Source organism: Hemiscyllium ocellatum, chromosome 1 (assembly GCF_020745735.1).
Source record: "Hemiscyllium ocellatum isolate sHemOce1 chromosome 1, sHemOce1.pat.X.cur, whole genome shotgun sequence".
NCBI lineage: Eukaryota > Metazoa > Chordata > Chondrichthyes > Orectolobiformes > Hemiscylliidae > Hemiscyllium > Hemiscyllium ocellatum.
The window spans coordinates 13615007-13638826 of record NC_083401.1 but is presented as its reverse complement, the minus strand read 5'-3'; the positions used below and the strand labels follow the sequence as shown (position 1 = coordinate 13638826).

Here is a 23820-nt window from a genome sequence, read left to right as displayed (position 1 = left end):
GGAGATGTAGTGGACAGCGAAGAAGGTTACCTCAGATTACAACGGGATCTTGATCAGATGGGCCAATGGGCTGAGAAGTGGCAAATGGAGTTTAATTTAGATAAATGCGAGGTGCTGCATTTTGGGAAAGCAAACCTTAGCAGGACTTATACACTTAATGGTAAGATCCTAGGGAGTGTTGCTGAACAAAGAGACCTTGGAGTGCAAATTCACAGCTCCTTGAAAGTGGAGTCGCAGTTAGATAGGATAGTGAAGGCAGCATTCCTTTATTGGTTAGAGTATTGAGTACAGGACCTGGGAGGTCATATTTTGGCTGTACATGACATCGGTTAGGCCATTGTTGGAATATTGCATGCAATTCTGGTCTCCTTCCTATCGGAAAGATGTTGTGAAACTAGAAAGGGTTCAGAAAAGATTTATAAGCATGTTGCCAGGGTTGGAGGATTTGAGCTACATGGAGAGGTTGAATCAGCTCGGGCTGTTTTCCCTGGAGCGCCGGATGCTGAGGGGTGACCTTATAGAGGTTTATAAAATCATGAGGGGCACGGATAGGATAAATACACAAAGTCTTTTCTCTGGGGTGGGGCAGTCCAGAACTAGAGGGCATACATTGAAGGGGAGAGGGAAAGATATAAGAGAGACCTAAGGGGCAGTTTTTTCACTCAGAGGGTGGTACGTGTATGGAATGAGCTGCCAGAGGAAGTGGTGGAGGCTGGTACAATTGCAACATTTAAGAGGCATCTGGATGGGTATATGAATAGGAAGGGTTTGGAGGGATATGGGTCAGGTGCTGGCAGGTGGGACTAGATTGGGTTGGGATATCTGGTTGGCATGGATGAGTTGGACTGTAGGGTCTGCTTCTGTGCTATACATCTCTATGACAATGTGTATAGATCTGTGCCACAAGAACAGCAGTATACCATTCACTATGTGCATGCCCCACAGCCATTCAGATCATCTGACACAGCACCATAGTTCCATTTAAACATTTTTACGGTGTGTCCCTTAATATCCTGGTCCATCAAAAGTCTATTGTTACCAATTCTAAGAACATTTATTATTTCAGATACTGGTCTTTTCCAGATTTGATTTTTGACACTCACATTAATGAGATTGGAAACGTAAGTGAAAGTACAGGCAAGGGCTGGGGCTCTTGTGCTGCAGTGATATTGTCTTATCTTTGAGCAAGCAGTCCTGGGTTCAGTTCTACCAGCTCCAGAGGTTGTCATAATCCATCTGGACAGGTTGTTTAATAATATCCACAAGGTAGGATTTATAATTACAGAACCATCCAATTGTTACAATAATTAATTCATGTCCATAGTCAAAACGTCATCCAAAAATGAATACAGCATGGATGGGATTTCTAAAGCTTTCCTGCAACTTCCAATGCATTTTCTAACTTGATTTTTGGTGTGGACTTTCTTTCAGCCATTTCATGACTACCCTGTCATCATAAAAACAAGACTCCAAGCTAATATTTGTCCTCTGAATAATGAAGTATAAGGAATAGAAAGTAAAACACATCAAATTATTTTCTCCTAAAACGTGGATCCACAGACTTATTTAATAATCATTCGGAAAGGCAAACAAAGTTGCTAGTTAAACTGCAAATATTTTTACAATAATGTGGGTAAGGGTCACATCCACTGTTCTTGGCTCCTTACCACGAGTTCCTCTGTCTTGCTGCTGTCATTTATGGATAATCCATTCATTTGTTGTTGCATCTGGTTGATAGCTGGCAAATCCCGTTCGGGAATAAACCATTCCTGGTCCTCCTCATCCAGCATTTCCTGAAAACAACGCTCCAAGAATTCTTCCTCCCATAATTCTTCTTCTACCTGTGAACCACCATAAACATATTAATTATGAAACACAGGTTGTTGATGGGAGTCTGAATATTACAGCATGGTGTCACTGGACAAACCAGCTGCAATTTCTTCACAACAGCAGATAACCAAAACCATGGCAAACAGATGCATCAGAAATAACATGAAAAGGGGGAGGTGGAAGGGAGAAAAGCGAGTCTGGAATATAATTATCAGATAACAAAGCATATAAATTATACAAATCCACATATTTTCTATTTAAAACCTCTTCCAATGCTTGTAAGTACTCTACATGAGGTCAGTGAATATTTTGAATCATTGGAGAACACAGCTTGGAACTTCACAGCGGCAAAAGCAGCTCAATAATGAGCTCTGCAGACAGAACAAAGTACTGTGGTGATGCACAGAGTAGCCTAGTAGGCAACCTCCTTCACGATGAAATTTATCTGTAAGGGAAAATACATTTGTGCCTGTACATGTGAAAACAGCAGATGAAAGGTTTTTCCCCTCCAACCAAAATATCACTTGGCAGGGAGCATGGCTAACAGCAAGTTGCGTCAACACCAAGCTGGTTACCTGTGGTAGACTCCTGATAATTCCTCTTTCACTCCCCCATCTTTTCTACAATGAATTATCTGCTATGCCGGTGATCAATTACACAATGATGAAAGTAGGAGCAAAATGAAAATCAAGGCAGTTGTCACTCAATCAAAGTTCTTAACACTATTCACAAACACTACATGACTGTTGAGGAGAAAACTGATTATGGAGAATCTACAGATGAATCACTTATGTGAAGAAACTAGCAAAGCTGGAATTGTACTCTGCCGACCAAAAAATACTTTAATTTGCCTATCACTATTCATAACCACAATGTAAGAATCTGAGACATCTGGACTGCAGCCACTGTTGCAATGTGGGAAATATGACAACCAATACATACAACTCCAATCTCCAAAAAACATAGACTTAAAACACTAACACTGCTTTCTCTCCACAGATGCTGCCAGACCCGCTGAGTTTCTCCAGCAATTTGCTTTTGTTTTATATCTGCAGCTTTTTATTGTTTTATTTAGAGGAGAGGCTAGTTAGATGCTAATGAGGACCATCAGTAGTTGAAAATGCACTGCAGAAATTCACCAAAGGTCCTTCCACAGCATCTTCCAAACCCATGATTACTATGGCACATGGACTGCAGTGGTTTAAGAAGGCAGTTCATCATCATGGTAAATGGGATCAAATACTGGCTCAACTAGTGATGTCTACATACCATGAGTGATTAAAGACAAGATTAATGAAACTTAAGATTGTAAGAAATAGTAACAGGAATAGGATACTCAGCTCTTTGAGCTTGCTCGTCCATTCAGTAGCATCATGGCTGATACAACGTTGGATGTTGGATGTTGCCACCCAGATTGACAGGGTTGTTAAGAAGGCATTCTTTGTTTTGGCCTTTATTAATAGAAGGATTGAGTTCCGGAACCAGGAGGTTATGCTGCAGCTGTACAAAGCTCTGGTACAGCCACACTTGGAGTATTATGTACAGTTCTGGTCACTGCATTATAAGAAGGATGTGGAAGCTTTGGAAAGGGTGCAGAGGAGATTTACTAGGATGTTGCCTGGTATGGAAGGAATGTCTTACAAGGAAAGGCTGAGAGCCTTGAGGTTGCTCTCATTAGAGAGAAGAAGGTTGAGAGGTGACTTAATAGAGACATACAAGATAACCAGAGGGTTAGATAGGGTAGACAGGGAGAGCCTTTTTCCAAGTATGGGGATGGCAAACATGAGGGGACACAACTTTAAAGTGAGGGGAGATAGGTATAAGACAGATGTCAGAGGTAATTTCTTTCTATTCACCAAAGATATTTTGTGGCCCCTCTTTACCCTCCTAATATCCCCCAGGCACATCCCGTATGCTCTCTATACTCCTGAGGGCCTTTCCTGTTTTTAATGCTCTGTAATTAATATATGCTTCTTTTTTTTAAAAATCAAACTCTCAATATTCCTTGACATCCATGGTTCCTGGGATTTGCTGCTCTTATTTGACAGGAAATCCACTTGAGATGTAAGGTGTGTGATTTATATACATTCTAATGCGATTTATTTTGGATTTTTGAATTTTGAACAAGTAGCATATGGGTTTTCTGGGTATTAATGAGAGAAAGTTCCTGATGTATAATGGGTTATTGCTTTCATTGAGACAGTTTTTAAATCAGTCAAAGCAAACAGAAATGAAAATTGATATTGCTGGAAAAGCTCAGCAGATCTAACAGCATCTAGGCAGAGAAATCAGAACTATTCTGAGAAAGGATCACTCAACCCAAAACATTAACTCATTTCTCTCCACAGATGTTGCCAGACTGCTGGACTTTTCCAGTAATTTCTGTTTTTGTTTCGGATTTATAACATCCGCAGCGTTTTTCATTTGATTAATGGAAACATTTAGTTTTGGGAAAAATAGCTTTTCAGTTTCAGCTTGGTGGTTTCGCAGATGTTTTGGCTGAAACTGGATGCGCAAAATAGTTGCTTCTGAGAAAGTCTGATAGTTTAGGATTGTTTTAAAAAAAAGGTTCTCTCGATGTAAGCAGTTTAGTGTGAAAGTTCCAAATCGTTAGTGTTTGCCTTTTCCCCTAAAGGAGTTATTTGAAACTAAGAAAGTCTAAACATGGTTGAATGATGGCTTCAGGAAGAGGCTGTCCCATTCTCAAGATAATGAATTAAAGTCATGATTAAACTTAACCCTACGGATGTGAAATTGAATTAAATTCACTCTGATGTGTATACTGAAAAGGAGAGTTGTTGGGATTAATGAGATTGTATTTTATATATTATTTTATTTTAATGATATCTTTAAATTTGTAGTATATGCAAATAGTTTGGTTTATTCCATTTTTTTTAATGTAATAAACTTCTGTTTTATTGTTAAACCCAATCTGCAACATTGCGTGTTAGGGTTTCAGCAAAAGATCACCTCATTAAAACCAAACACCAATGTATGACCAATCAAGCTCAAGTTCAGTCTGGGATCTGACTTGTCCAGTAATAACCTCAGCTGGAGTCAAAACAACCCAAATGCATCCAGGCTCTCTTGTCAGCTAAGATGCTCCATCCCAGGCAGCATTCTGATGAGTTTCCTCTGCACTCTCTCCAGTGCAAACATATCCTTCTATAATGTGGTAACCAGAACTGTACATGGCTACAGCTGGAGTACTAACTGAAGTTTTGTACAGCTCCAACATAACCTCCCTGCTCTTATAATCTATATGATGAGAATGATAATGGAAGTGTCTTGTGTGTCTTTTTCATTACTCTTTTTACCTGCCCTGCTGTCTACAGGGATCTGTGAACAAGCAACCCAATACCCCGCTGTTCCTCTGAGCTTCCTAGTGTCCTGCTATTCATTGAGTACTTCCTTGTTTTGTTACTTCTTCCAAAGTGTGTCACTTCACACTTATCAGGGTGAAATTATATCTGCCACTGATAATCTCTGCATAGCATGAGAAACAATACTTTGTAAGGCATCTCATTTCATGTGACAATAATAAATCAATCTTTTTGAATAATTAGCTTTGTCCCAAGTACATGCAAATGAGTACAGTAAAAAGTTCACAGCTGCTACATGACAGCGCCATCTTAGGTTCAAAGGTATCTAGTTATAGATATTTAAGATCAAAACATCTGATTTTTTTTTTACTTATCCACACTCAATATTTTAATCATTGAATGTCCTGGTTATTAAATGTCGAAGATTTAATTCTGCTTGCTTTTTGCCCCTCTTTGTTATACCTTTCACTGAACTGAAAACTTCTCATGGAAGTCCAAATTTCTCATGGAAGCTGCTTACATCAACTTGCTACGTTATGATTACATTCTCCTGCCAGTGAAGTAATCCTGCTGCCAGCAAAAGTTTAATTCGAGAGCAACTTGACCGTTTCCATTACAAACACGTCATAGGAATTTACAGCAGAAAATGTTCAAATATTCAAGCTTATTACAGATGACATATTAAATACAATAGACTTCTGAACACTTGGTCCAATTATTCTCCGCAAAATGATTAAATAGCACTTTGTCTCAATTGCATACAAGGACATGAATACAACTAGTCATATTATTTATTACATAAAGTCTATAGTTAGGTATTACCCAAGCCATAGCCAACTAAACTTGCAACTGCGTATTTATATCTTCAGATGGAGCTTCACAACTTGCAGATCTCTATGTCAATAAATGCATCAACAGCACGTACAAATTTATATTGTATCGACTTTATGTGTTTCCTGAATTTATATAGACTTCGATGTGGAGGAGCCAGTGTTGGACTGGGGTAGACAAACCTGGTGTTGTGCGATTTTTAACTATATTGACTTTGCACTTGCCTCTTAAAAATTTACAGTAATACAACATTTTTAGCTTATGCTGTGTTATGACATGGGGTAAATCCCTCTGCTAATTTAAACCAGCAACACAGAAAAGATTCACCTCATGCTGCAATCTATTAAAATTTGAGAAGCAAAGAACTATCCCAGAGGTTACCAATTAAAGTAAAAATTAACAACTTTATTCTTTAAGTCCAACAGAGAATATTAAAACCAACAACTATTTACAACTCCTTTCTCTTAAACCTATATCTTTTACCTCCCACTACACAATATTAGTCTGATAAGAAATTCCAATTACAACTTACAAAAATATAATCATGTTTCAAAACCAGTCAGTTTTGCTGATTCTCCTTTGTAGATTTTGCTCTGTAGATTCTCTCCAGGTTGGCCTCAAAGTTCTGCTGCACAACCCTGCCACAGACAGGTACCTTTCAGATAGCTCTTCAGCCAGCAGCCTACATTCGTTGGTCTTTGGCAGTTCTCCACCTAACTGTTCAAAATGTCCGGTTTATACTCCAAAACATTGGACTGTTTTATTGATTTTATTATCAAAATACTAAATCCAAATTTGATTTGATTTTGCTATCTTGGGGGCATAATTTAAACTGATTGGCTAAAATTGAATTTGTTTTAGTTTCAAGGCAACCCATCTGCTGCTATTTGTTTCGACCAAGTGTTACATTGTTACCTTGTTCAGGACTCTGCGCTTTGGTCAGTCCTTGCTAGTTTATTTTTTAAACTCTCTTAAAGGTACAGTACACCTCTAACGCCTTCATACAGCTGCAACAAAATGGCTATTTTGTATTTTTGTCACATTGTGTTAGCTGTTTATTTATTTCAACCACTCTAGACATTGCTCTCATACTGCAACCACCCACAAAATCCAATATTATGACGGCCATTTCAATCAAATAGCTCATTATGTTCAGGTTGCATACTCCACAAACCTTGGTTCTTTCTTAATGTAGAAAGCATAACAGAAGGTGGTCCATAATGCTAATGTCAACTTATTGAAAAAAAAACTATCATATTGGTCCCATTGGTACATTGTCCATCCAGTTCTTGATACAATTCCAGTCTTGGTTCAAACATGGACAAAAGACTGAATACCAGATGTAAGGGGTGAATAACTGTCCTTGATATCAAGTCAATATTTGTCACAAAACATCTCAGAAGTGGGATGAGTTTTACCATTGATGAAAAATGGTAATAGACTACCCTTATACATACTGTGGCTACAAGGGCAGGTCAGAGGTTAGAAATCTTGCAACATTTAACACACCACTTCACTTGCCAAAGCTGGTCTTTGGGCACAAGTCAGCAGATGAAATTCTTCCATTTGCCTGGATAAGTGCAGCTAACAACATTCAAGAAACTTGACACCTTCCAGGACAAAGCAGCTATCTTGACTGGCATCACATCCACAAACATTTGCTTTCTCCTCCACAGATGCACCACTAGTTGCATCAGTGTAGATTTACTCACCAGGGTCCTTAAACAGCACCTTTCAATCCTGCAGTCAGGACTAGCAAGAATAATAAGGGCAGCATATGTATGGGAACACCACAGATAATAATTTAATTAAATGGATGGCATTCTCATGACATTTTGGCTATAATAACAGTTTTCTATGGCTGTCTGGCTCAAGTCAATATAAGAGCACAATATTATTAAATGACAAGATGTGGAGGTGCCGATGCTTGACTGGGGTGGAAAAAGTCAAAAATCACATGACACCAGGTTATAGTCCAACAAGTTTATTTGAAATCACAAGCTTTCAGAGCATTGCTCCTTCATCAGGTGCAGTGAGAGGGCAAACCGAGGTTGGCATCATATAATTTTTGATGCCATTAGCAGAACCAAATGGTTGTTATCCAAAATCATACATCTAAAAAACCTGATTACTTCTTAAATCCAATTGTTTCAAAGAATTTGGGAGTTTACCTGTACCACCTCATCTGGGGGCTCACTTCATGTGTTGATAACTTTATGTAAAGAACTTTCACAAATATTTTTCTGTTTTGAAATTAAGTTCCCTGGTCCTAATCTTGAGCTCACATTAACTAGTATCCTGGATCTGTCTTTCCCATTCCTTCTGTAAGATCATTTCCTCGGCATTTCCTTTCCAAGCTCAGGGTCCAGGTTTCTCTAGACTTTTCCTCAACTCAGAATTTTTACACTTGGCATCGGTATTGCATCTCTTGCCTACATTAACTCTGGGTTTTGAATGGCTTCTTTATTTCTTGGCAGTCAAGAGTGGACACAGGACTCAAGGGAAGTCTGAGCACAAGACTGAATAGTTCTATGAAGACCTCAAGACAAATTATGCTGTACTAAACATACAATTAGCCACGCTGCTTTCGTTCATGTATCTCAAGATTTCTAACCCTCATTTGATTTTATAGTTTGCTTTTGGTTTAAACCAAAATTTAGAATGGCTTTGGAGAAAACTTAAAGCTGAATAAACAGCAAAAAGTTAAAATTAAAATTCAAAGGTAGGGAAGATGGAATACATCATGCAGGAAGGTTTAAACGAGGCATACACTGAAACACATTTTAATGTAAAAACCTAACAATTTAATATAATTCATAACGTTCAAGTAGTTTTATGATTGCAACTCTTTTAGTTTAGAGAGTATGAGCTGAAATCAGACAGGTCAGATCAGAGACATGGTGTCCTTGTATTTACTAGCAGAGTGAGTCAAAAGAGGGATTTATACAAAAAATGGCCTGTTAGTCTGGAGACAAGGATACCAACCAAAAAAGCATCAATACGGCCAATATTTCATGTCTAAAAGATTCTGAGGTAAGTTAACATTTTTTTTAAAAAAAGGGAACATCTGTCATTTTAAATTCATTCAAGAGATGTGGGTGTCACTGGCTGGGTTGAGCACTAATTACCCATTCTAATTGACCTCAAAAAGGTGGTAGTGGGCTCTCTTTAACTGCTCAAGTTCATGTAATGAAGGTACACCAACAATGCTGTTATGGAGGAAGTGTCATGATTTTGACACAGACACTGAAGGAATGGTAATATCTTTCTAAGTCAGGATGGTGAGTAGCATGGAGGGCAACTTACAGCTAGTAGTGTACCTATGTATTTGCTTCCCTTCTTCTTCTAGATGGTAATGGTCTTGGTTTTGCAAGGTATTGCCAAAGGAGTCTTGCTGAGTAGTTACACTATCCCATGGTTGAGGCAAGTAAACTTTTGTGGATGAGGTAACAATCCAGCAGTTTGTTTTGCCCTGGAGGGTGCTGTAACAGAACTGAATGTCTAGTTCAACTTGTTCACAGGATGTCTAGGCTTGCATTTACTGCAGATTCATAATTTGCCCTTGAGAAAGAAGTGAGCAACCCTGAAGTTTGTTTTTTTGAATGGTGTGTGTGTGTGTATACGCGCGTGTGTGTGTGTGTGTGGGGGGGGGGGGAGGGGTGTTCCACAGAGATGCTTAAGAGTTTTGTTACAAAAGGACTCCCAAAAGTGTGACCTAGTAACAATGAAGGAACAGAGACATATTTCCAAGTGAGGATGGCAAGTGGCTTAGATGGGAACTTGCAGGTGGTGCCATTCCCATGCATCTGCTGCATTGGTAGTTGTCATACGGTCAGAAGATGCCATCAAAGGAGTTTGGTGAGTAATCTCAGAATAGCTTACAGATGATACGCATTGCCCCTGTGACAAGTGGTAGAGGAAGTGAATATTTGAGGACATGGTGCCAATCAGCAGGTTGCATTGCCCTGGATGGTGTTAGCTTCTTGACTGTTGCTGGAACAGCACTAGCCCAGGCAAGTGAAGAATATTCCATCAAATTCCAGATTCATGCCTTGTAGATGGCAGAGGGGCTTTGGAAGTCAGGTGGTGAGTTACTAACTGTAGGATCTGGTCCTCCTAACCTACTCTTGTTGCCATAGTATTTATATGGTAGACAAGCAGGAGGCTGGAAGAATACTGCAAGCCAGGCAGCATCAGGAACTGGAGAAATCGATGTTTTGGGTGCAACCCTCCTTCAGGACTAGGAATGGGTGTGGCGGGAACTGCAGATAAAGAGAGTGGTGGGGCAGGGTGGTGAACTGGGGATAGGTGAAGACATGTCGAGGGTACAACCTGCTTGGTCAATGGGTGGAATGAAAATTGTAGGCTGGGAGGAGTGGAAGGGAGGAAGAGGGGCTGGGAAGGGAGGTTATTTGAAATTGGAGAACTCAATGTTGAGTCCTCTGGGCTGTAGGGTGCCCAGGTGGAAGATGAAGTGTTATACAGTCATAGAGATGTACAGCACGGAAGCAGACCCTTCGGTCCAACTAGTCCATACCAACCAGATATCCCAACCCAATCTGGTCCCACTTGCCAGCACCTAGCCCATTTCTGTCCAAATTCTTCATATTCATATACCCATCCAGATGTCTTTTAAATTTCACAATTTTACCAGCCTCCACCACTGCCTCTGGGAGTTCATTCCATACCACCTTCTGCGTGAAAAAGTTGCCCCTTAGGTCCTTTTGATATATGCAGAGGAGAAAGTGAGGTCTGCAGATGCTGGAGATCAGAGCTGAAAATGTGTTGCTGGAAAAGTGCAGCAGGTCAGGCAGCATCCAAGGAACAGGAGATTCGACATTTCGGGCATAAGCCCTAAGAAGGGCTTATGCCCGAAACGTCGAATTTCCTGTTCCTTGGATGCTGCCTGACCTGCTGCGCTTTTCCAGCAACACATTTTCAGCATAAATCTATGCCCTCTAGTTCTGGATATCACCACCCCAGGAAAAAGACTTTGTCTATTTATCCTATCCGTGCCCTCCATAATTTTATAAACCTCTATAAGGCCACCTCTCAGCCTCTGACGCTCCAGGAAAAACAGCCTCAGCCTATTCAAACTCTCTTAATAGCTCAAATCCTCCAATCCTGGCAACATCCTTGTAAATCTTTTCTGAATTCTTTCAAGTTTCACAACATCCTTCCGAGACGAAGGAGACAGAATTGCATGCAATATTCCAAATGTCACCTAACCAATGTCCTGGACAACCACAACATGACCGCCCAACTCCTGTACTCAATACTCTGACCAATAAAGGAAAGCATATCAAACACCCTCTTCATTATCCTATCTACCTGCAACTCTACTTTTAAGAAGCTATGAACCTGCACTCCAAGATCTCTTTGTTCAGCAACACTCCCTAGGACCTTACCATTAAGTGTACAAGTCCTGCTAAGATTTGCTTTCCCAAAATGCAGCACCTCGCACTTATCGGAATTAAACTCCATCTTCAAACTCCTCAGCCCACTGGCCCATCTGATCAAGATCCCGTCATAATCTGAGGTAACCTTCTTCACTGTCCACTAAACTTCCAATTTTAATGTCATCTGCAAACTTACTAACTATACCTCCTGTAATGTTGTTCCTCCAATTTGTGGTTTGGTTCGTTGTGGCAAAGGAGGAGGCCAAGGATGGCCATGTCGGAAAGGGTGTGGGAAGAACAATTAAAATTGGCAGTGACTAGAGGTCCATATGGGGCCCGGCTGAGATGCTCAGCAAACTGTTCCCCAAGTTTATGATTGGTCTCCTCAATGGGGACAAGACCACATTGGGAGCTCCTGATGCAGTAAACTAGGTTGGAAGAGAGGCTGGTGAACCATAGTTTCACCTGTTTGGGGCCCTGGGTGGAGTGGAAGGGGGTGGTGTATCAGCAGGTTTTACATTTTTTCTGGTTGCAGGGGAAAATATCTGGGGGTTGATGGTGAGAGTGGTGCAAACAAAGGGACTGTCGAAGGAAACAGTCCATGTGCAAGATAGAGAGGGGTGGAGAGGGAAAGTTTTTCTTGTTGGAGGGGTCCAGTTGGAGTTAGTGGAAATGTTTAAGGATGATGCGCTGGCTGGGTGGTGTGGTAGGTAAGGACAAGAGGGACTCTGTTTTTATTGTGTTTGGGGGTGTGGTTTTCAGCAATGGAACGGGGAATGTAGCTGGTGTGGTGGAGGGCTGTCTAGATGACAGAGGGGAGAAAAGCATGTTGTTCAAAATAGGTGGACTTCTGAGAAGCTTTAGAGTGGAATGTCTCCTTGTCTGAGCAGATGCGGTGAAGGCAGAGGAATTGATAAAATGGGATGGAATTCTTGCAGGGTACAAGGTCGGAGATTGTGTAGTCCAGGTAGTTGAGTGTCTATGTGCTTGCAGTAAACGTCCATCTGGAGAATGTCGCCAGAGATGGAAACGGAGAGGTCAAGAAAGGGGAGGGAGGTGTCCAAGCTGGACCAAGTGAATTTGAGGACGAGGCGGAATTTGTGGGCAAAGTCGATGAACTATTCCAGTTTAGCCTGGGTGCAGGATGGCTACGCCAGTGTAGTCATCGATGTAACAATGGAACAGTTGGGGCACAGTGCCTGTGCAGATACTGAAGAGTATCTATGTCCCCTGTTCGACATAGCCGACCAAGAGGCAGACATAACTGGGGCCCATCTGGTTGCCCAGGGCACCCTCCTGGATTTGGAGGAAATTGGAGGAGTTAAAGGAAACATTATTAAGGGTGAGGACCAGTTTGGGAAGGTGAAGGAGGGTACTGCTGGAGGGGGACTAGATAGGTCTGTTGGAGGGAAAGAAGCTGAGGGCATGGACGTGTATAAGGTCTGCACATCCATAGTGAAGATAAAGCACTGGGGGCCAGGAAACCGGCAGTTACTGAAGAGATGGAAGGTATGATTGGGAAGTGCCTGAACCAAGAGGGAGAGGCTGGAGTTGGGTTAGGACGAGTTGGGTTCAGTGGGGCAGAAGCGTGCTGAGGTGATGGGTCGGCAGGGGTAGTTGGGCTTGTGGATCTGGGGGAGCAGGAAGAACTGGGCAGTGTGAGGCCAAGGGACTGTGGGTCAGAGGCAGTGGAGGGGAGATCACCGGAGGCAATTAGAGCATGGAAAGTGCAAGTGATTTTGGCCTGATGGGTCATGGGCAGTGGAGAGGTAGGAAGTAGTGTTGGAGAGTTAGCATTTGGCCTCTGACATCGAGGTTCGTTCTCCAAACTACCACTGCCCCACCTTTGTCAGCGGGTTTGATGGTGAACCTGAGGTTGGTAAGGAGAGAATGGAGTGCTGCATGTTCAGAGATGGTAAGGTTGGAATGGGTGAGAGGATGGAGAAATTGAGGCAGCTGATGTCATGTTGGAAGTCAGCAATGAAGAGGTCTAGGGCTGGTACAAGGCCGGCAGGGGTTGACGAAGTGGAGGAGGAAAGTTGGAGGCGGGAGAAGGGGTCCTCAAAGGGAGGGTTTATATTCATTTATATGGCTAGTACAGTTCCATATCTTGGGGGGGGGGGGGGGGGGTGGGGGGGGGGGGGGGGGGGGAGGAGGTTGTGTTCTCTAATTCAACATAAAGGATCAATTGTTGGAGTCTATCATTGCCGAGCTCTTTAGTGTTATGAATGAACTTGCCACTTCTCTACCAAACCCGGACATTGTACAAGCTTTGCTGTCTTCGGACATGGACTGCCGCAGTATCTGAGGAAAGTAAACAGTCCCAATTCTGAGCTTATGACTGAATTAACGTCACTAATAAAGTTGGGTAAAGATGTCTGAGCTTGGAGACTACACGGAGGATTGCAAATGTTGTGCCCTTGTTCAAGAAGGGTAGTAGAGATGACGCAGGTAATTATAGACCAGTGAGCCTTACTTCCATTGTAGGAAAGGTTTTGGAAAGGATTATAAGATTTATAATCATCTAGCAAGCAACAATTTGATTTCAGATAGTCAACATGGTTTCGTCCAGGGCAGGTTGTGTCTCACAAACCTCTGAGTTTTTTGAGAAGGTGACCAAGCATGCAGATGAGGGTAGAGCAGTTGACATGGTATACATGGACTTCAGTAAAGCCTTTGATAAGGTTCCATATGGTAGGCCGTTGGAGAAAATGCAAAGGAATGGAATTGAGCGTGATTTAGCAGTTTGGATTAGAAACTAGCTTTCTGAAAGGCGGCGGCGAGTGGTGATTGATGGAAAATATTCAGTCTGGAGTCCAGTTACTAGTGGTGTGCCACAAGGATCTGTTTTGGGACAACTGCTGTTTGTCATTTTTATAAATGACTGAGATGCAGGCAAAGGAGGATGTATTAGTAAATTTGCAGATGACACTAAAGTCGGTGGAGTAGTGGACAGTTTTGAAGAATGTACAGGCTGCAGGGCGACTTGGATAAACTGCAAAATTGGGCCGAGTGGTTCAATGCAGCGTTGCATTTTGGGAAGAATAAAAGGAAGGCAGAGTACTGGGTCAATGGAAAGATTCTTGGCAGCATGGTTGTGCAGAGGAATCTTGGAGTCCATGTACATAGATCCCTGAAAGTTGCCACCTGGGTTGATAGAGCTGTTAAGAAGGCATATCGTGTGTTAGGTTTCATTTGTAAAGGAATTGAGTTCCAGATCTGCAATATCATACTGCAACTATACAAAACACTAGTGCGGCCACACTTGGAATATTGTGTACAATTCTGGTCGCCATATTTCGGGAAGGATGTGGAAGCATTGGAAAAAATGCAGAGGAGATTTAGCAGGATGTTGCCTAGTCTGGAGGAAAGGTATTATAAGGAAAGGCTGAGAGACTTTGGTCTGGAAAGAAGGCAGCTAAGAGGGGATTTGATAGAGACATACAAGATGATCAAAGGATTAGACAGGGTAGACAGTGAAAGTCTTTTTCCTAGGATGATGACGTCAGCTTGTACGAGGGGGTATAACTACAAATTGAGGGGTGGTAGATTTAAGACAGATGTCAGAGGCAGGTTCTTTATGCAGAGAGTGGTAAGGTATGCAATGCCCTACCTGCTAATGTAGTCAACTCAGCCACATTAGGGAGATTTAAACAATCCTTGGATAAGCACATGGATGATTTTGGGATAGTGTAGGGGGAACAAGCTGAGAATAGTTCAACATCGAGGGTCAAAGGGCCTGTTCTGCGCTGTATTGTTCTATGTTCTAACCCTGCAGCCATGCCATAGGAATGAGATGACTGAGCATTATAAAGTCATTAAGCTCAACTCTTCCTTAATCTCAACTGAAATACTAAGATTTTCTCTCCCAATTCACATTAATTCAAGTTTAAGTAGGGGTCCTTGACATTAGGACTCCTCGGTCAAATGTGGCCTTGACATTAAGGAAAATCGCATTCATTCTTGATGAAGGGCTCTTGCTCAAAATGTCAATTCTCCTGCTACTTGAATACTGCCTGACTTGCTGTGCTTTTCCAGCACCACACTCTCGACTCTAATCTCCAGCACCTGCAGTCCTCATTTTTTCCCATTAAGGACAATCACTCAGACCTCAACAATGAAGTGCAACTTCTCATGCCTATGCTTGAACCAAGGTTGTCATGAGGACGGGAGCCTTGGTTAAATCCAAACTGAGCATCAGTGAGCAAGTGAAAACCCAACGAACTACAGAAGCTGGAAATCAGAAACAAAATTACAAACTGCTGGAAAAGCTCAGCAGGTTTAGCGAATCTGTGGAGAGAAATCAAAGTTAATGTCTTGGGTCAATTGACTCTTTTCAGAACTAATCAGTGATCAAGGTATTGCTCATCAAGTATTGGACCTTGAGGAATTGGACTCTTGACAACCTTTGACAACAGTTGATGAAATAAATTGTAAACTTCTTTCAAACAGCTGGCAGAGACAAATAGACTAAATAGCCTTTTCTGTGCTGCAGATATTTTTAAGCAACTTCTTCAGACATGTTACATCATATCTTTGGACCAGGGTGACTTGAAACCGGTCTTCTGGCCCATTGGTAAGGGTATTATCAATACACCAAATAAGTCCTCTTCTCATGCGGTACAATTTGACAAATCACTGCAATAAGTTTCCTTGGTTTGTGGATTGTACAATATTTAAACCAGATATTACAGAGTCTTTAGTATAGTAATCTTTCATTCCTGAGATTGTGGTGGTATGAATCTTGCTATCTTCATCCTCACTTACAAAGGCTTCCTCAAACCCCTTTTATACCCAAGACTTTTACTGCATTTTTTATTTTATTTTTCTTTGTTGTTAAGCACCTTTCAAATAAGTATACTCTAAATTGTTGATTATGAGTCTTTGTTAACAGGAATCAACAACAATAAAGAATATCTGTGTTGTTCATGGGGAAAAAAAAACACAACTAGGAATGCTTTTTTGAGCACAAAGATTTTTGTAAGTTCTGTACTTGTAATTTCCCAGATTGTTTGAGCTTGGTCATTATGGAAGGTTTTTTTTTTCAAATTTTAAACCATCATGTGGCAATTCAGTATTAGGTCTTCACTTTCAGCCTTTGTCACAAATTTACTTCCTGATGAAGGGCTTATGCTCGAAACGTCGAATTCTCTATTCCTGAGATGCTGCCTGGCCTGCTGTGCTTTGACCAGCAACACATTTGCAGCAAACTCCTCCTTTCCTCAGACAAGCTGCAACATTTTAAAACTCAGAGTGGTTTTCATAAAATTATTGCCTTCTAATTATTTTCTATTCCCCAATTCCATTCAGCATTGAAATAAACTAAAGCGCCTTCATCTTCTGCATAACCTTTTCATAACATTAAGCTGGGGCAACAGAATGTAAAAGAGGAAAATATTATTAGAATAGCTTCTGCTTTCAAAAGGGATCCACCTCACATGACATGGCATTCCTCTGACTGACATAATAAAACTGTTATTCAATTGAAAGTGCACTCTTACCTGTCTATTATATTCTTCTTCATGCTCCATCCACATGTATTCAGCAAAAGGATTGGGCTCACTTTCAGTGTGTCCGTTGGATACTATAATCTCCTGCGCCCCAGAGCCTGGTGTGTTTGTCATATTAGGTGCCTTCATGTCCAGAGAATCTGTCTGAAATCGAGAACACAGGAAATTTGGACTGATCAAGGACAGGTAACATCTGCTTCATAAATAACCTAAATCCATTACATATACTGCATACTATGAAAATAGTGAGTTTATATAACAAGAAAGAGTCAAGAGAAACCAAGACATTCAGCACCAAGTGCCATTTGATTGATTGAGACCCCAAACAGGGTAGCAAGAAAGAAATATAAATCATCAAATTAGAACATTAGGACACTAAAACACTATTTTAGAAGTTTGTTGTTCAAGTTGACCTGTACTCATGCTACCCTGCCAAAGACAAAAATTTCTAAAACGGTGTGTTGCAATACCTTGTGACCTGATCCCATACTTCCCAGCAACATAAGGTGCAGGGACAGTTGTGAATTGGCTCACAACCCTTCTGACAAACTCACCATTTTCCTCAGTTGTTGAAATGATCAGAAGAGAAAGTTGTTCCAGGATAGTCACTAGAGGTAAAGAAACAAACGTAAGGGCTGGGCCATTGAAAAGATGACAGATACAAACACTACCATGAGAACAAAATCAAGGTGCCATACCAAGCAGCAGACCAAGGTATAATAGCTTCTTTATAAATGTAAGTTTTTAATTACTGACCTATCCAGATTTACCAAGTGGAGGTTAAAAAGGAAAATGACCTTGCAGACTGCAGTTCTTTTGATATTTCTTTACTTTTATATACTTCACTCCCTGTAACTGTTATCTACTCCTAACCCATCCCCACACATACTGAATTTATGTGGTACAACAATGTATTCAGCAATCAAATCACAGGATAAACAATCAGGGTCAAAACAGAATAGTGAAATTATAGTTTGTGGCTACAATTCTTCACTGGCTTCAAAAATCTTAATTGTGCTATCAACCCACCACTTAATATCTGTTTTCAACATGCCACTAGATTTGGCACCTGAGATGTGTATAATCAGGAGGAAGTGGCTCTAGGAGTCCTCAATTTGTAGTCCACACCCATTGAAATCTCACAGCACCAGGTCAAACATGGGTAAAGAAATTGCCTGCGATCACCATCCACACACTATAACACCCATAAATAAAGTTGCCAATGTTCAATATATTGTGTTTGGCTTCCAACAATGCCACACACTACAAGACCAATCTCATTGGCAACTCTAGAATAGGGCCTCAGTCATCTACTCAGTGTGCAAGTTTGATGTTGAGTTAGCACATCAAAACTATTCTACATTACACAATGGCTACCCTCGTGAAAACTCTCAAAAACACCATTGCCCACCACTTCTGGTCCTGATTGGTATCCAGTTCAACTTAGACTGTCTTGGAAAAGAAATGTGTCTCAAAAAAATTGACAAAAAGGTAATGCTAGCTATCTCTCACTGCTTTATTTATTACATTTTTTGAGAAGCTAACAAGCTGGTACACAAAGGGAAACTAGTAGATTCTATATTTGGATTTCCAAAATGCATTCAATAGGGAACTGCAGATAACGCTATTTAATAAGAGCAAGGGTAGCATATTATAGCATAGGTAGAGGATAGGCTAACTAATAGGAGACAGAGTTGGGACAAAGGGGGTATTTTCAGGATGACAACCCGTATATAGTGGAGTGCCACAGGGATCAGTGCTGCAGCCACAATCATTTACAATTTATATGAATGTCTTGAAGGAGGGAAGTAAGTTTAATAAAAGCAAGTTTGCAGATGACATAAAAGTAGATTGTAAGGAAAGTAGTGAGGATGACGGAGTCTAGAGAGATATAGACAGGTTAAGTAAATGAGCAAAAGCTGAGTAGATGGAACATTATGTGGCAAAATGTGAGATCATACACTTTGGCAAGAAGAATAGAAGACCTGAATATTATTCAAATCGGCAAAGACTGCAAAATCTGCAACAAAGGGACTTGGAGGCTCTTGCACATGAATCACAAAAAGCTAGTGTCCAAGTTCTGCAAGTCATATGGAAAGCAAATGGAATCTTGGCATTTAGTTCAAAGGATACAGTGTTTAAAAAAATGGCTTGCTAAAACTATACAAGTCAAAGAATAACTGAAATACTTTGAACAGTTTTGGTGCCCTTATCTGAGGCTGAGGGGTAACCTCACAAAGATTTATAAAATCATAAGGCGCATGGGTGGGGTAAATAGACAAGGTCTTTTAATAAGGTTTGGGGAAGTCCAAAACTTGAGGGCATAGGTTTAAGGTGAGAGGGGAAAGATTGAAAAGGGACCTAAGGGGCAATGTTTTCACACAGAGGGTGGTGCATGTATGGATGAGCTGCCAGAGGAAGTGGTGGAGGCTGGTAGAATTACAACATTTAAAAGACATATGGATGGGTATATGAATAGGAAGGGTTCAGAGGGATACGGGTCAAATGCTGGCAAATAGGGTTAGATTAGGATATCTGGTCAGCATGAACAAGTTGGACAAAAGGGTCTGTTTGCATACTGTACAGCTCTATGACTATGAAATATGAATCCTCTTGCAAGGATGCCTTCCTTGAAGAAGCTCTCTTCCTCCCTCTACAAGGATTTCAGTGAGTCTCTCTCTCACTGCACCCCTCAGGTCATCTCCTCTGCACAGAAGCTCACATCTCCATCGCCCCTCCCCCAAGTCCCTCCTCCCTACCTTTTATCTTAGCCTGCTGGACACATTTTCCTCATTCCTGATGAAGGGCTTTTGCCCGAAACGTCGAATTTCCTGTTCCTTGGATGCTGCCTGACCTGCTGCGCTTTAACCAGCAACACATTTTCAGCTCTGATCTCCAGCATCTGCAGACCTCACTTTTTACTCGACTATGAAATATACACTGACATTGGATGGCATACAGAGGTGGTTACTGGGTCAATCCTGGAAGGAATTTTTGTTCTGAGGAGAGGCGGAGTAGGTTTGGTCTGTACTCTTAATAAAGGGCTTATGGCCAAAATGTCGATTCTCCTGCTTTTCGGATGCTGCCTGACCTGCTGTCTTTCTAGCACCACACTCTCGACTCTGATCTCCAGCATCTGCAGTCTTCATTTTCTCCTCGGTTTATACTCATTGGAATTTAGAAGAATAACAGGCAACTTTATTGAAACATACAAGATTTTAAGAGGGCTTGACATGGTAAATGCAGAGAGAATGTTTCTCCTTATGGGACAGAGTACGACGACATGGCATAATCTGAGAGCACACGGGTGCTCATTCAAGAGCAAAGAGGAGGAATTTCCTCTTGCAGAGTGTAGTCAGTCTGTGGACTGCTTTACCATAACAGGCCATCAAGGATGAGTCATTCAGTATTATTAAGACTGTGATAGATTTTTAACAGTAAAAGAAATCAAAGGTTATGTAGAAAAGGCAGAAAAGTGGATTTGAAGATCATCAGATTAACCATGGTCTCATTGAATGGTGGTGTGAATTCAATAGATTGAATGGCCGACACTTCAGGCATTTGTGGTATGCTTTCACATTGTAATAAACTCAGGTGGTTTTCTTCACTAACAGAATACTGCCATAAAGCCAAATTTGTTTTGTTTACCATTCAAATGCGTAATGTGATACGTGTGTTTCAGCACTAGTGTGATGGCAGCTTTGTAGATTGTGACCCCAAGGAAAGACCCTGACCAAAGTCTACCTGCCCATCCTGAGAAGTCAGGTTGACTAATTACTGTCATCCCCATGTAACAAGACTCAACAAGTCAGCACCCTTATTGCAAGCTGCATAAATTACTGCACCTTTTTTCAAGTCTGCTTCTTGATTCCTCCTGATGTGCAAAAAGAAAACCTTCCTTTCAGCAATGTTTGAGTTTTGTAGTACCAAGGTATGTCACAATCATGATGGAATACTCCATTTACACTCAAGTTCAACACTAACCAGCACAAGGCAGCCTATTTGATAAACATCCCACCCATTCACACGCTCCAACACAACCTTTTAAAGATATGGCCCCAATTCACCAAAATTCCTTCTATATCACCATCCAAGCCCGCTACCTTTGCCACACTGAAAAACAAATACAAGTGGTGGTTATCATGTATCCACTGTATGTTCCCCTCTAAATGACACACCATTCTGACTTGGAACCGTACGACTGTTCCTTCATTGTTGCCAAGTTAAAATACTGGGATTTACCCAAACAATGCTTAGGGTGCTTCTAAACTGCAAAGATTCTAGTTGTTCAAAATTTTGACCTACCATCAGCTTCATGGACAGCTTTGGACTAGCATCATTTACATCGGATGAAGATTTAAAAAAAACGTTTCACCATAGGATGACGTGGTGGGTCAAGACAGACACAGACTGGTGCAGTGGTAATGTCCATACGTCTGAGCCAGGAGGTCTACATTCAAGTCTCACTTGCCCCAGATGTCATGGTGTGTCTGAACTGGTTGATTAAAATATCTAAATCATTTGAAGCAGAATTGATATATTTGCTTGTAATATTTGGCATCGCCTGAAGCAAATAGTTGAATTAGTCAATGTTGATATTTTGTGAAAACCAAAACAAGAGCTCATATCAACAAAAAACCAAAATACTGTAGATGCTGGAAATTGGAAACAAACAAGAAAATACTTAAGCAACTCAGATCTGACAGCATCTGTGGAGGAAGAAACTGAGTTAACATTTTGAGCCTAGTATAACAGTTTTTTTTAAAAAACAAAACTGTTCCAAAGAGGAGTCATACTGGACTCAGAATCAGAGTTATACAGCAGAGAACAGACCCTTCGGTTCAACTTGTCCGCACCAATCACATTTCATCAACAATCTTTCGTGCCTATTAGTTCACACTGCTTACGTAAAAAGCTCAATTGTAGAAAGATCCGCAAAGCACTTCAATCACATCCTCACTTGACCTTCATCCACTAATGAAGTCACCTACAGACAGTCATCAACTGTCCTTTTTTATGACAGTCTTGTGCTGTTTAAAAAATAAGTGATAAGCTCCTGTCAAGTTCCAGGAGTGGATGCTGTCCCAGCTGAGGTCTAGAAAAATCAATGTCTGGACAAAAGGTTCACTGAACACTTTGGTTACATGACAGCAAGGAACGATTGTGCAAGAATATAAAAATGCCTCAATTTTCCAGCTATTAAATCAGAAAGGAAGATACCAGTCTTGCAATAACCATAGATAATACTTACTCACCAACAATGTCAACAAATCCTTGACCACTAACTTTCCAACAGCTTAATACTTTCATTAGCAAGATGGAGAGTCAGGGGGACCTCACTGAGGTCTACAAAATCATGAGGGGTATAGACAGGGTGGATAGCAAGAAGCTTTTTCCCCAGAGTGGGTCCTCAATTACTAGGGGTTGTGAGTTCAAGATGAGGGGGGAAAAGTTTAAGGGAGATATGCATGGAAAATTCTTTACGCAGAAGGTGGTGGGTGCTTGGAAAGCGTTGCCAGTGGAGGTAATAGAGGCAGGCATGATACCATCATTTTAAGATCTATCTAGATGGATCCATGAATGGGCAGAGAGCAGAGTGATACAGGTCCTTAGAAAATAGGTGAAAGGTTTAGATATAGACTCAGGATTGGTGCAGGCTTGGAAGGCAGAAGGGCCTTTTCCTATGCTGTAATTTTCTTTGTTCCTTTCTTTATTATGACCAGGATTAGCTGCCCGAGAGTCGGTGGAGCTTCAGAAAAGTTTGTGGAACGCACCCCTGTCCATCTCCAATCTCCGTCCAACCCCATCTGCGTTCCCGCCACCCCCACGGGGCAGCCATGGCTCAGTAGTTAGCACTGCTGCCTCACAGCACCAGGGTCCCAGGTTTGATTCCAGCCTTGGGCAACCGTCTGTGTGGAGTTTGCACATTCTCCCTGCGTCTGAGTGGGTTTCCTCCGGGTAGTCTGGTTTCCTCCCACATTCCAAAAGATGTGCAGGCCAGGTGAATTGGCCATGCTAAATTGTCCATACTTGTTAGGTGCATTAGTCAGAGCGGGGTGGGTTACTCTTTGAACGGTTGGTGTGAATTTGTTGGGCCGACAGGCCTGTTTCCACACTGTAGGGAATCTAATCCAATCAAAAAAACCCAACAGTGAGACTGCTGCTGCTTCCTTTGTGGGGTAAGTCTCCAAATAGTGCACGTATAACTTTTTGAAAGGTTCCACCTCTGCTCTGTACAGGATTGCGTTGGAGAGATTATCTGGGGAAGCAGGGTTTAGAGTTCACCCCTGTGTAGAACTCCAGGGAAAGCGTCGGGGGAGAGAGAGGGAATATGGGAGGTAAGTCATTTGGAGACTGTGCCTGAACTGTCCAAGACTTCTCGGTAGCACTTCAGTGGATCGAGTTCATTTTTAATTATTGTACCTGTAAACAAAAGATGCGATCAGGGTTGAAACAGCTCTTTGACATAATGTTTCTATCGGGACCTTGAGATCCCCTTCGGATAATCCGATATTCGGATAATCGAGGTTCCTCTGTATATCCTTACCCTCATTTACTAGTTCATGTTATCAAGCTATCTTCATGCCCTCATAAATTGAATTAAGTTTAGCATACTAGTGATTGACCCATACTTCTCTTCCTCAAATTAAAAAGTCAATCACATATGGTCATTGCTACAAAGTAGTGCCTTCACTAAGAGGTAAGAAATTAATCATATCTTACTGCACATAACCAGTTATAATAATATACTCCTTCCTGGTTATCCTGGAGTCCATTGTGAAGAATGAAATCGTGAAGTACTTGGAAGCGCATGGTAAAACAGGACTGAGCACACCTTCATCAGGGGGAAGTCATGCTTGACATATCTGTCAAAATTCCTTGACAAGGTAATGAGAACATTAGACAAAGAAGATCCAGTGGCTGTGG

At 41.3% G+C, this 23820-nt stretch overlaps 1 protein-coding gene across 2 annotated transcripts in view; it reads right to left on the bottom strand.

Annotated features, from left to right (window-relative positions):
• LOC132823095 (polyadenylate-binding protein-interacting protein 2-like) overlaps positions 1-23820 on the bottom strand; it is a 114869-nt gene that overhangs the window by 6877 nt on the left and 84172 nt on the right. Inside the window, exons 2-4 of one of the 2 annotated variants that reach the window (XM_060836670.1) lie at positions 17448-17501; positions 16885-17037; positions 1668-1841 (exon numbers count right to left, since the gene is read on the bottom strand). In XM_060836670.1, the coding sequence (XP_060692653.1) occupies positions 1668-1841; positions 16885-17037; positions 17448-17450 (330 nt within the window). In that variant the 5' untranslated portion in view covers positions 17451-17501. The remainder of the gene's footprint in view (positions 1-1667; positions 1842-16884; positions 17038-17447; positions 17502-23820) is intronic. The other variant, XM_060836753.1, reaches the window with a different exon arrangement.